The sequence below is a fragment of the Cinclus cinclus genome, chromosome Z (assembly GCF_963662255.1).
Source record: "Cinclus cinclus chromosome Z, bCinCin1.1, whole genome shotgun sequence".
NCBI classification, from domain to species: Eukaryota; Metazoa; Chordata; class Aves; order Passeriformes; family Cinclidae; genus Cinclus; species Cinclus cinclus.
The window spans coordinates 30,392,301-30,406,908 of record NC_085084.1 but is presented as its reverse complement, the minus strand read 5'-3'; the positions used below and the strand labels follow the sequence as shown (position 1 = coordinate 30,406,908).

Below are 14,608 nucleotides of genomic sequence, written 5' to 3'. Positions count from 1 at the left end.
GGTGCACTGTGTGGGTGTACACTGAGTGTGTGTGCACTGAGTGTCCGGGGGTGCTGAGGGCACCACGCGTGTATGCGGGGTGCAAGGCGCGAGTGCGAGCGGGCGCCGGGGGTGCGAGCGGGTGCATGTTTGTGTCTCTCGCCCTCGCCGGCAGGCAGGAGGAGCGCGGGCCAATCGCAGGGCCCGGTTTCATAAAAGCTGGGTGCTGATTGGCCGGCAGGGAAAGGGCATCGCGAACAAAGAAAAGTCCCTCTCAGGTACCGCGCGGAGCGAGGCTCCAACTCCCCCGCCTCGGCCGCTGCCGTGGGGGCAGCGCCCCTGTCCCCTGTGCCTGTGTGTCAGCCTGTGAGGGGACAGACACACATGCCGGGTTTGCCTCCTCTGCCCAGTTTTTATTTTTATTTAATTTAGTTTCCTTTTTTTTTTTTTTGTCGTTGTTTTAATTTTGTTTCTAGAAAGAAAGGAAGGTTCATGATAGCTGGTGCTCTCTTCCTCCAAACACAATAAATCTGTTGAAGACATTAGAATTTTTTTCCTAAAATAAAAAGCGGCTGCAACAAAAACACACTCAATGCAGTTAGAAGGAAAAGGTCAACTCGATCCAATACAGACCGTAAGTACGGTTGCGTGGTGTGTCTATAGCACTTAGAGGGGATTTCTTTTTTTCTCTGCAAACGGGAGTGTTTAAAGAGTTTTGGGAGTTGAGGTAACTAGGGTTCTCGGGGATTTTTAAAGGAGAAAAAAAAAACGCAAAACAATCCCACAAACAGGGCGAGTTATTTGAGGGAAGGAAGAGGGTGAAAGCACTGTGGCCACACAAATCATACTTGACGGTGCGCTTGGGGGGCGTTAAAGCATAGTGCCTTTTTTGGGTTTTAACTAACCCAGGGCGGAGGGAGGGGGGGAATAAAAGTGACACCATTACGGCCAAGTCTGCATTGCTTCCCCGCCCCGGGCCCGAGAGCAAACTACGCTCGTTAGCAGGAGCGATGGGGCACCGGCAGACCGGGAGGCACCTCGCTTGTCACACCGAGACACCAGAAACGCGAGGCTGCACTGGGGGGGTGGGGTGCGATCGTCCGTCGGTGGCTGATGCCCGGGCCACTTCCACCGCCGTCTCCTTCTGCCGGCCCTGAGGCGCAGGGGAGGGAAAGCCCTGAGGTAAATGCGCCCCCCGGGGAGGCGGCGGGGTCTCGGCGAGGCGTTGCTGGGGGGGGCACGGCGGGGCTCCAGCCGAGGCGGCGGGGCCGGGGCCGGGGCAGGGCGCGGCCCGCCCCGCCGGGTGTGTGAGGGGCGGCCCCGGCCTCGCTCCGGCCCCGCGCCGCGCCGGCCAATGGAGCCCGGCGGCGTCACGTGACGCGGGTGGCGGGAGCCGCCGCGCGCCCGCCCCCCCCCCGCCACCGGCAATTCATTACGGCTTTTAGCTTCCCATCGCCGGCTAATTAAAAATACTAAGCTAAAGTTCCGAGACTGTCTGACTTGGGGAGGGAGGCATAGGGAAGGGGGAGGGGGTGATAACGGTAGACTGCGAGGTTTGCTGAGACAATAAGGTGGGAGCGATCTGTCCTGACAAAAAGGTCGTCTGCTTTATCTCCTCGGATTCTAATTACTGAATTACTTACCGCATGACTGACTAGCCCAAGCTCACGGGTTTTTCGTTGTTATTATTTCCCCCCTCCCCGAGACAGCAATTCGAAACTGATACGTGCCTACGCTGTTTTTTTTTGTTGTTGTTGTTTTTTTTTTTTCTTTTTAATTCCTGTTTTTAAAAAGCGCTGATCTAAGGTTGGGGGGAGGGGTGGGGAGGGACGGACTGGGACCGGCACCCCCCTCCCCGAAATCTTACCCCTGGGAAAATTCAGTTCGTTTGAGAGCACGCAGTCCTTTCTCCACTCCCACAAAATGTTTTGATAACCGGTTTATCAGATCAGTGATTCCCCCCCTCCCGCTCCTCCTCCTCTTCCTCGCCCCCCCTCTTCCCCCTCCCCCAGCCTCCCCCTCCCGTTTCCCCTCAAGTTACTTCAAGAAATCAGATCTGTCAGGACGGGCGAAAAAAATGCCACTTCCCAACTAACAGGCGGAATCCAGCCCAGATTTTCAGTCCTTTCTTCTTTTTTTCCTTCCTCCCTTTCACTAATTTATCCCGATGTTAGCACATTCTGTCTTGTAACACCCGGGCGCCTGTAGGTTTGTTTCGTGGGATCATTACTTACTGATCGGGATGGCTCCCAGGTCCGGGGCTGAAGACGGAGTGTGAAGTTGGAGAAACATTTTTTTTTTCCTTTCTTTCTTTCTTTAATTTTTGGTTTTTTTTAAATATTACTGTGATGATTATTACTTCTCGGTGCTTATTCAGGAAAAGCAAACAAACAAAAATCTCGTCCTTGATGCTTCACTTCTGAATGTGAAATATTACCTCCCAGCTCGTAAAGTTGTGAGGCACAGAATTTTTTTTTGCTATTTTTCTTTTTTCTTTAAGCAAGGACGAAAAAAACCTAAACAAACAAACAAACAAAAAAAGGACTTCTGATCCGTGTGCCAAAGTAGGGGGAGATATGTTATTGACCGATTTATACTGGCTGAGATGATACTTGCTTTCTACTTCTTGATCACTTGCTCTTTAAGTAAAATGAGGCACAGAGTTGTTGCTGAGACGAGTGGGAATTTTGATATGCTGGTTTAATTAAAAATGATAAAGGATTAAAGGTAAGCGTTATGCATATATATGTATAAATATTTCGGCAGTCGACTGTAAAAAGGAGAGATCCCTTTAAAAATCGTTTTAAGTAAGCTTTGTCAAACACACACTCATTTGCGGTCACTGAGGCCACCTTGGTGCAGATCACTTAAAGTGTATGTCTTAATCAGTTTCCTGTACAGTCAGTAATACTATATTTAACAGACCTAACAATTGTGTGACCTAGGAATACATTAGAGCTGCTTTTAGAACTGTTATCTTAAGGATATTTTTTTAAAGAAAAAATAATTTTTATTTCTTCTCACTTAAAAAATTAACTACGGACTTTAATATTTTCCAGTAAACAATTGAGTTTTTAGGTTGCTGTTTTTAACAGAAGGTGTATTGTGGTAGGGAAAATGAGGTTTCCCACTTCCCTTAGCACTCTCCTCCCCCACCTCCCCAAGAGATTAAGTGGAAGGGGGGGGTAAAAGATAATACAGGATACTCCCAAAACTTCAAGGATCTGGTTTAAAGCCACAAAATCCATGGAATGCAGTGAAGAGTGAATCTGTGTCCTTCCTTTTCTCCTTTTCATGCCTAGGTGGTGGTCCAAGGGCTTAGATTACAACATGTGCTCCAACAGCTAGGCATCACTTCTATGACTGTATTTCCGGAACTTTGTGGATTTAAATAATGTAGATAATTTTTTTCTTTTTTTTTTCCCTTTTTTTTATGAATATGACTTTGTGGATGGTGCTATACTACTAGATTGAAAGTGCTCGTTATAAAAACACCACAGCCAGTGCCTCTGGCTTAACAAATTTAAGAACGTGGCAATGGTGAATGTTTTTGCTCCCCCCTACCTTACCCCCTCTTTATTGAGTGACGTTGTATTGTGGTAACACCCAGACAAGAAATACTTGACTATTTCCCTCCTCACAGGACAACGTGGATGTGGACTGCAGGTTGTGAGCCTAGACACACCTAGGGGAGGAAGACAAGAAGAGTTGAACTTAAGAGAGAGCCCAACGGAGATAAACGAATGTCCCCACATCTCCAAAGGAAACTTCATCGGATTTTTACTCTAGAGATCTTATCTTCAGGATGTCATTGAACACTTCCACTGCAGGAAAAGGTGTGGATCCAAACGCAGTTGACACTTACGACAGTGGCGATGATTGGGAAATCGGTGTTGGGAATTTAATAATTGATTTGGACGCCGATTTAGAGAAAGACAGACAGAAATTTGAGATGAATAATTCTAATACCACCAGCAGCAGCAACACCAGCTCCAAGGATTGCGGGGGTCTGGCTTCCAGTGGGGCTAATGCTACCTCAGCCTTAGCTGATGGCCTAAAATTTGCTTCTGTTCAGCCCTCTGCTCCCCAGGGGAATTCCTCTCACAAAGAGACTAGCAAATCAAAAGTGAAAAGGAGTAAAACTTCTAAGGATGCTAATAAATCTCTGCCTTCTGCTGCCTTGTATGGGATTCCTGAGATCAGCAGTGCTGGCAAAAGGCAGGAAGTCCAAGGGCGCCCTGGAGAGGCAACTGGCATGAATTCAGCACTGGGTCAAAGTGTGAGCAGTAACCCAAACGGCAATAATAACAACACCAGCAGCACCACCACCGTTGCCTCGTGTGGGAAAAACAAAGAGGAGAAACCAGGTAAAGCCTCAGGAAGCCGAGGCTCCAAGCGGGATAAGGATGCAGGAAAATCCAGGAAGGAGAAGCAGCATGACCTGCAGCAGGGCCACCCCAATGGCAGTGGGGGTGGCAATAGCCAAATTCCCTCTGGGCACCTCTATGGCTTCGGGGCCAAGGGAGGCAGTGGTGGAAGCAGCAGCCCCTTCCATTGCACCACTTCTGCTGTGGGGGAGGTGAGCAAAAGCACCCCGGATTCAGGGTTAATGGGGAACTCTGTTTTGGTAAAGAAGGAAGAGGAGGAGGAGGAGAGCCACAGGCGAATCAAGAAATTGAAAACAGAAAAGGTAGGACAAAGCTCCTCTGCACCTCTTCTGTGTTTCCCCATGTCTATAAAAAGTGTCCCATGAGTGTCCCATGACTGTATGTCTGGCTCCTCTGTCCTCTTTCCTTGGTGTGTATTTGTGACACGCGTATGTCCTTCCTCCTTCCCTTATAAACAAACAAACAAAAAAAAAAACCCACAAAAAAACCACCACCAACAAAAAATACCGAGAGACCTCTTCCCTATACGGAAGATACCATGTTTCTGCTGCTCTTCCTTGTGATTTCCTCTCCCTGCCATCAGACCTGGAGAACGTTTTTGTTTTCTCTGCTCGTTTTAATTGCACTTGCCCAGAAGGAGAACCACAGAGATGGCCCTGGCTGAGCTGTGCCCAGTTTTAGGAGAGGGCAGCAGTAGCAGTGGGGATGGCATGTGTTTGCAGGCTGGGGGTGCATAGCTCAGGCTCCAGGCGCAGCAGGTCTTGTCTGTGCTGATTCTTCCACAGCATCGGCAGGCATTCGTGGCCATTGCTCTCCCAAAGTCCAAAGGAACCCCTCTCCCTTCTCCGACCCACTGCCTAGAGCTGAGATTGTGCTTGGGGGAGGAAACAGGAGCTATCGGCAGAGACCGGGGCTCTGGCGTTGTGCTTCATGGAGACACAGGATGCTTATTGCGCTGGGGACTTCCATGGCACTGCAGCCCAGAGGCCCCAGAAGCTGGTGTAGCGACTGGGAGGAAGGAGCAAGCAGACAGGCACTGCTGTTTGTCTTCCTGGAAGGAGGATGCTGGGAGGAGGGAAATGCACCTTGTGCTGAGAATCATGTGTGCAAAACAGCTTTTGGAACAGAGTGGAGCAGTTTGTCTCCTGTCTGGGGGAGTTTTCCTCTCTGAGCTACGCTGGCTCGTGGATTTGAACTGCTTGTTTGTTGAGCGATTGAAATGTGTGAAAGAAATCAGATGGGAGTGTGTGGTTTTATTCTTTTCTATTACAATGATGCTTTCTGTGTGAATAGATGACCACTACTCTGTTCTTCGGGAAAGGTGGAGGGAAACCTTGTTGTCTTTTGTCAGCTGCTGGTTCAAGGATGTTCTGGTGTTGGTGGGGGCTCTGTCCCTAGGGCAGAAGCCATCTTCTGGGAGTCCAAAGGGCGAGTGTTGGCCCAGGATTACAAGTATGGTAAATTCTACAGGTTGATAAACAAAGAGAACCTACTCCGCCTGAAAAATAAAGCAAACCAACACCCTCCAAATGAACAGTCTTAGGATGTTAGATTGTGATTGTATTGTCTGCTGTTGGTCTTAAATTACCTGCTTTTACAACTTCCCCGAGTGAATGTTCAGCAACGGGGAAACTTTCGGTTTGGTTGGTGTCAACTGTATGGTCTGGAAGTGTCTGAGAGGGCCGGAGGTCTCCGGGAGTGGGGAGCTATGTCTTCTTATGACTGGCTACCAGCTTTTTTGTATTTCAGTCATGAAGTTTTTGTAATACTAAGTCGAATGGAGGATTAGATTTGGGTGTCTGTGATAGCAGATATTTGTTATTACTGGAAGATAATTCCAAGGGATTCCGTTCAAAGCAAGGAACAAATTAAATTTCATATAGTATGCATATTATTGCTTTTAAGATAGCATATCTGTGGATGAATTTGAATGAGCCTTATGACCTTGTCTAAATGCAGATGAGAAAACCAGATTGCTGTGTAATTCATGTGTATATGTTTGCATTTTGATTTATGAAAAGTGCTGTTCATGGCAGAAAGGTGTCCAAAAATCTCATGGTCTCTTTATTAACTTAGTACAGTAGGCATTTACTTCTGTTGCCAATAGACTTCAAATTGCAGTTCTCTAATCTGTTTTAACTATCTAGATAAATTGCCCTAATCCGGTCTTCACAATGGCTGTGGTTAAAGAGTCAGAGCCATTTGATTGGATTCAGTGGCTGCCTGGAATGTGGGAGGTACTGCCCTTTTGCAACCCCCTTAGCCTTTTAATCTCTCAGCCAAATGTTCACATTCAACAATTTTGTTTAGCTGGCAATCTGAACATTTCAGTATCTCAAAGGCTGCTGCCATGGCAACGGAGATTAGAGGGTGGTGTGGTTTCTCCCGTTGTTGTGTTCTTTCAACTCTCTAGTTACACAGGAAATTGCATGAAGAATCTATATACGTACGAGTAATCTTATGTGCAATGTAAATGCGATGGCATGCAAATTCAGAGCAAACAAGTATGGAGGAGTTCAGCGTCAGTGGCACACTCTGTATGTTGTAGATGTTGCTCCAGGAGGAGGTCTGGAGCTTGCATTTCCAGCAGCAGCCGCTGCTGTTGGCACACACTGACTTTCATACAGGATCTGCACATCAGACTCGTGCAGCCTTGGCCATTGTCTGGCACAATGGTGTGCTTGCGTGCTGTCTAAGTAATTCCCTTAGCCTTTTTCTTAGCCAAGAATGTTCCCTTGTACAACAACAACAATAATCATAATAATAATAAATGTAGCTTGTTGCTGATAATGGTTAATACTCTAAGTTCAGCCAGTGGCATTATTAGTAACATCCAAGTATTTTATATTTGTTTTTCTGCCTTTTTTTCCCCACCCTCCCAAATGATTAATCGTCATTGGAAAGAATTCTTTAAAGGTTTTAGATTGTTGAAGTGTTATTACTTTGACTGTTTATATGCTAGAACATATATGCCATACTTGCACAAAGCAACTTGTATCTGTAGATAAATAAATAATTTTCAGCCTGCTTGTTGAAATCAGTGTTCATTTATCTTACTGTTGTGCAATACATGCCTTATGAATTTGGAAGTTTCCTTTTAGAATCAAATGAGTTCATGACTGCTGATTCAAAATCTACGTGTTTTTATATGTAGTGTGCAATATAATACTGCATTTGTTTACTATTTGTGAAAGGCTTGGAGCAGATTCCCAGGAGTTGTAGTCACTGTTTAGCTTTTGCGGCATGCTTCAATTCTATTTTTAGTCTGTTTATTATGTTTCCTTGCTGCAGAGAGTCATGTAAAACATGATAAATTGGATCTTATGAAGCCTAATTAAATCAATGACTGTGTTCTGCTGGCTCTTTTATGCAGAAACCGCAAGTATGTTGTAAAAGTCGCCACTCCCCTACTATGTGGATAAAATCAAAGTGTGCTGTAATTCTAAGATGTTTGAGCTATATTTGTACAGTCCATTTCGTGGCTAAGCCACCAGTGACATGTCTGAATAAGTAGCTTTGACAGGTAGGCTAACCACTCCTAAGATTTTTGGTGTTAAAACCTGTCTCCATTTTCCATTTCCCATCCATACTGTTTTTAGCACAGTTACTGACTGTTTGTCAGCATGAACTCTTCATCTGTTCCAGCTAAGTTTTTTGCATTTTTAACAGCTGTTACATTGAAAAGTGTTCAGAATAGCTACAAAATTTGCTTTGTGTGCATTGTGAGGAGATTTTGGAATTCATTCAGTCATAATTTACTCTGAGATATGGGAAAACTTTATTTGGTATGTGAAAATCAGTATGTTTACATGAAATTAATGCAGAAGATACAAAGCTGTAATCAGAAGGGTTTTGTTACAGTTCTAAATGTATCAGTCTAGTGATACTCCAGGATGGATTTTTTTTCTCTTATGTTAGCTTAGCACTTCTCATTAAGACAGCATTTCATATTTGAAGGTTGCCTTTAGCGAATTAATGTGTTGCTTGTATTATTTATCTTCACTTTCTTTGTTGCATTTTAGCATTAGGATTTGAGAGTGTTTTGTACACAATCAGTAATCTCTGGGTGAATTTTACCTATTGATGTAAATCATTTAAATACATGCTTTGATTAATGATGTTATGGAGATATGCTACTTCATGTACTTTTCTTGCCGGCCTTGTGTGTAGTTTATTCACTGTGAAATAAAAGGGCAGGGAGGTCACTTGCTGTAATTAAAGAACAAAGTCTATTGTTGTTTGACAGCAAACTGTTTTGAAAGCTACATAAGGGATTTAGCTGTTAAAAACATTGATAAGTATGGGTGCCTAACAATAAGCACAGCTCAAGGTTCTTAAAGTTCTGTAGTGCTGTCTAGTAGTGTGACGGTGCTTTTTGAGCTGGGTGAAGAGGTGTTGCCCTTTGGCCTAGGAAAGCTTTCTGTGTGAACCTGCTGGCCTCTGCCAATATGTGTGACCAGATCTTCTATTGAATTCCTGTGCAAAGCAAGAGTTAGTGTAGCACAATGGAGGCTAGTCTAGAACATCCATCAAACAAAGTAGAGAAGGTGATAACCATATTCGGAACTACTGGAAAAATATTTCACTTTGGGCATTAGTAATTTTACAATTTTAATAACTTCATAAATACCCAGTAAAGAGGAAAGGATTGATTGTCCAGATGTCATGAGGTTAACCGTGTTCTGCATGTTAGAGGGCTTTCCTGCAAGACTGTTTTAATTATAGCTATATAAAGACTTGTTTTTCCAAAGTAGCATTTTATAGTCCAATAAATGAAATGTATGTTAAAAGTGCTAAGCAAAATCTCCCGTAACCGTAGAGGTGTTCAATAACCAGATTCAAGTAACATGGAAAGTACCATCTGTTTCTAGTTTTCAGCATAAGCCCAGGAATTGAGAAGCTGAGATTTGCTTGTATTTTTCTGACTCTCTTTTTTTAATTATTTTTATAATTATTTTAAAAAGTTCACCTGGCACTTTATAGAAGCTTTCTGAAATGCAGTAATACAGGAGAGACTGTGAAAACACATGTACGTACATACAGTTAACCAGTTCCACTTTCATTTAAAGAGATTTCCAGAAGCTCAGTCATTGAAGAATTTATAATAGTGAATCACCTCCTGCAGGCAAACACAATAAGGGTCAGTTCTTCAAAGATCTTACTGTTGAGGTAGGACATGATTTACTCTGTCTTTCCTTAAGAAGTAAAACCAAGGGGGGAAAAACCCCACAAACCCCCTCCGACAACAACAACCAAAAAAACCCCCCGACAACAACAACCAAAAAAACCCCCGGCCCAGCCTCTCAAAGGATAACTTTAGCAAGCTCTTATCAGGCACCTAATTGCATATGATAAAACCATTGACTAAATTTTTCCATGCAGACTTTAATGCTGTTCAGAGAAGTGTTCTAGGATTGTTGATAGGGAGAAAATCACTCTTTTAAAGATAAGTTGTCTAAACTGTTAGGCAGTGAGATTCTTGGCTGCAGCCTATGAGTCCTGGATAAAACGCCATCCGGCCTTTGTTTGAGGTCTTTTACTGAAGCTAATGACTGGTCTTGTGCCGCCCTGAGATAAATGACATTATCTCTGAGTGGTCTGACAGGAAACAGACATGTTAATGGTGAAGCTGCAGGGAGGATCTGCTGTAGTTCTGACAAAAGAGTAAAGCTTGGACCCCTGGTTGTGATCATTAACACAGAATGCATTCCTTCATAATTGGAAAGCTATTTTATCAACAACATAAATCACAGATCTGAAATCTGCAGGTTTTTTTGTTTGGTTGGTTGGTTTTTTTGCGTGCTAAACCTGGTGCCTTTTTGTTTCTCCACCGTACAAGAAATGGTTATCTCCATACTACTAACATTAGCGGGAGAGCCTGGGGTCTGCTTTCTGTTAACTAGACACATCCTTTGCGCGTTGAATGCAGGTTCCCCTTTATGTGCCCTGTGTTATCCATGCAATTTGCATTTCTAAAAGAATAATAAAAACCCTGTGTTTCTTTACATCTTATACTCTAATTGATACATGTGATATTGCGCATATTTTACGAGCATCGTCAGGAGTATCATTGCAGAAGTACTAACATTTCAGCTGTCCTTCACCTTTACTTCCATTTTGGATAAGGACATACATATACATATACACATATACATATATATATATATATATAGGATTTCTGTCACCCACCCTGGAAAAAGGTTAGATTTCTTCTGCTGCAGTTTAGGAATTTTTGTGTTATTGCCACATGGTCTGTATTTCTCAAATACTGAATACAGTTTTTGAGTGGCATATTCCAGATTTGTTCCATGATATACAGTTGGAATTGCTGAATGTAACCAGGTTTTAGAGTCTGTGGCCTGAGCTAGGATACTTTGTACAAATGATCCAACAACCTGGTTATTATTTTTATAGTGTTCTTAAGGTACCAGCTTTATATTGTACCTATATGATGTTCTAATGCACATGGTGATATATTGCTATGCTCCCTGAATTGGCTGGAGATTGTCTGACTTCTTAACTATGCTTCATTTTTTACACCAGAAATACATCTTGCTGGAGTCCTGAGTCCATAGGTCACACCTGTGGATTTGTGGACTACCTTCAACTGAAGGGCTGGCCGTATCTTTGCTAAGAACTAGCAGGTTTTTTTAGTGTATTTACATATCAAGGAGTTATTTTTATTTCTTAACAATTACAGATTGCATATGGATATTAAAAAAAAAAAAAACAACACAAAAAAAACCCAGAAACAAGTGGTCTAGTACATAACATTTCCTGTTAGGTGAAAGGCAGCAAAACAGTCTTTCATGACAATTTCTGATGATGTCATAATTGCAAAAAGTAAATACCTTTTTAAAAATCAGAAAAGTTTACATATATCAGTGCAGCCTTCCACCAAAGTGAACAGTAACACAATATATAATTTTTTAGTTTGCTTAAAAATATGTTTGAAATGTAATAATTTCAATAAACATAATTGCCAGTTGTTATAGCAAGATTTGAGGGGTTTTCTTAAATGATATTTTAAATCACAATTAAAAACAGTATTATTATGTTATTTATTTGATACCACAATTTACTAAAGGCAATGAGAAGCCATTTGGGGAAAGAGGAAGGTCAGAAAGTGACTTTTGGTTGTGCTGTAGGATTTTAGTAAGCACTCTTTGTTGTACTTTCTCTTTTAACTCTTACAAAATTTTCTTGGCAATTGGAACAAAGCCTTTAGATTTGAATGAAGGGTTATAAAACTATTCAGAGCGACTTGAGTGGCAGGCAGGTCCTTTGTAATTTTTTTTTTTTTTTGAAAAAGCTGAGAGAAACATCAAGGAGTGGAATACATAGCTTGCTCATGCTTCCATAGTGTATATGCTTATATATGTATAACACTGCTTGATTAAACAGTTCAAGTGAATGTTCAGGGCAAGATGCATGAAATGAATTAGGAATCACGTCTGTATAGATAGGTTTTCCAGGTCTAGGGTCACTATGGTGTTGATTAAATTTTCTGAAATCTTATGCCAACACTGCAAATAAGAAAGTTGGTTTTAGTAACAGAGATTTATAATATGTCTGCTTTTATGGTAAGCAGACAAGTACTGCTAAATCTCAAGGTGAAAGGATAAACTTCTCAAGCTTCTTCCTGAAATGCCTATTAGGAGTTAAATGTGAAGCTCTTTGTTTCAATGATTTTGAAGCGAAATTGTGCTACATTCAATTCTAGGCCCTTTATGATAAATTGTCAACTGATCTTCAGAAAAAAAAAACCCCAAATGTTTGGTGTCCTTATCTTTGCACAGCCTCTGATTCTTCCTAGTGTAAATCTCACTTTTGTGCACAAATGGGGCTTGGCTGAGGTGTTTGTCTCCAGAGAAACTCCACCAAATAATGCTGGAAGGAAAATCACCTCATGAGGATGTTTGAAGCATATGCCAATAGTGGCATGTGAATGCAGTCGAAAGAGCAAACTGAAATCTATTGATTGTGGTTACTTGGTGTTTTCAAAACAATAACATTCTAGTTGTTGAGTTGTCTTGTCATGTTAACCAAGAAGCAGATGGCATAACACCACAGAAGTGTATTTTTACTTAAAGAAACTTTAGAGGTTTTGATGTGTTTTCTTTTCCTCTTATTTCCCTGATGGCTTCTTTTTATTGAAGAGTAACATGAGGAGACCTGGTAGCAATTTTATTGCTTTTCCATAACATTTTGAAATAATAGGTTGGTTTTTGGTTGCCAGTCAAATTTCTACCAGTCAGCTTGATTCTGTTTTTTATCATGTGGCAGTGGAGTATAAAAAGTATATGTTTGTAGTTTGCCCTCAGAAACTGGCTTTTTTATTCCATGCTTCAATTAGCAACAGAAGACTAAGCTCCAATTGGTCACACTTTGGTAAACTCAGAGAGCTTGCTTTCTTCATTCTGATAAAAGAAAGAGCCAAGTTTAGGCTGTGTTTCCCAGGAAATTTTGAGGCACATCTGGCCTCTTTAACTGTGTTCACTAGACAGTTTGATTTTGCACACATTTAGTCATTTGCATTATCCATTGAATTAATTCAGGGGTTTTGTTAAGCCCATCCCCCCTACAACACAAGTTCATGCTATTCAAATGCCACCTTTATTGATGAATTTCAGTGATGCTGTGCTGAACTCTGGTAGAAATAGGTCTGTGGGTAAGATAGTTGCTTGTTACGTAAGCATAGCTTTCATAGTTTTCACCACTTCCCTCAACCAGTAAGAAGAGTGAAAAGCAAACTGTAATCTCCTTTCTCATAGTGCACAGGGCTAAACCAAATTAATTTTGGATTTCCTGTCACCTCCTTGGCTGATTCTGTGGATGGCTTATGTTAAAAGCAACAATAATGTTTGAATTGGACGGGTTTGGTCTTTGGGTTTTCATTCTTCATGGAGAACTGTTTATTTGAGTGTGGTTCGCCACACTACACGGATAGTACTATCAAATCTGTGCTTCATTATAGGCTTGTAGCAGTGAAGTAATGGCAGTATTTGCATGTTTCAGGGTTTCATGTTCTTGCCAATTCTTTCTTTCTGAAGGAGGGAAATGAAATTAGATCTGTATCTCTTTAACAAAAGGTAATAGTTAGAAGCAAATACAATAAGAAATTGACCGGGTTACTTTGCTGAACTTTATTTTGCTGGTAGGAGCTTTAAATCTGATTGAGTAGATGTTGAGGCATTTGTTTAGTTAGCTTGCACTGACTACAAGAATTTAATACTCCAGGAGCATTTATGGATATAATGAACATATTTGACATAAAGTTGGATTAAAGTTTAATTTTTGCTCTGGGTTTAATGTTGGGCACTATATGTTGTATTGCACTGGAGTTCTGGAATTTGAAGGAGAAATACTGCTGCATTTTGAGAACAACGAAGGTCATTCCACACCCAGTTTTACTAAAAACATAAATTGATGTTCTTGCCCACTTCAGCCAGTAATAAGGTGCAATGTTATGTAATTGTTGCTACTATAGTTACTAGTTGCTGTTTTAGGAGAGGGTTATGCAAACACATTTGTGTACATGTATCAGTACAGATATTCACATATATGCTGGTGGTATGTGTGTGTGTTTGTATACATACACACAGAGGCACACATATACATTTATGTACATACACAAGAAAAAAGAGCTGCTACTGTTTTATAAATACAGCAACTGAGTTTTGGCTAATAGTTTTATTTATATTTTATGTCCAAATCTTTTAATAGTCTTTCCTGTGATGCTGCAATGGATGCCAAGCGCTGATGGAGAAAGCTAGCAGCTGTTTCCATTACATTACAGCATTGGTACATTAGCCTCTGCACTTTATTTTCATTTTATGATCTCCTCCAACCTTTCCTAATCACCCCCTGAAAGGGCTTCCCCCCTTCTACCTCTGATTTATCTGTCTGCAGGGTTCTGTGTTTTTCTTAGCTTTAAAAATGTAAAATCTGTGTGGTTTTTTTTTTCCTAAGAACTTAATGCTTTGACTCTTACTCACAATGAGCAAGGGCTTACTGTCCTTTTTCAACTCAAGTAAGTAGTTCCTTGTGTTATGTCTCTGTAATCCCTTACTCGAGATGAGTCTGAGGTTGCAGAACAGGACCTACTATGACCAATTATGTTATTCTTGTAACAACTTGAGCCACTGTATGATTTACAGGTTTTTTTGCACACCACCTGAATGGTGTTTTGTTCATTCTTACTCTTTCCTTTGCCATCTCTCTGAAAAGAATTGTTTCAT

General features: G+C 41.7%; 1 protein-coding gene across 1 annotated transcript in view; it reads left to right on the top strand.

The window, feature by feature from the left end:
- The first annotated feature begins 3,784 nt into the window (after positions 1 to 3,784).
- Positions 3,785 to 14,608, top strand: part of ZNF608 (zinc finger protein 608) — a 74,744-nt gene continuing 63,920 nt past the window's right edge. The window contains exon 1 of the mRNA XM_062513312.1: positions 3,785 to 4,669. Coding sequence (XP_062369296.1) covers positions 3,785 to 4,669 — 885 coding nt within the window. The remainder of the gene's footprint in view (positions 4,670 to 14,608) is intronic.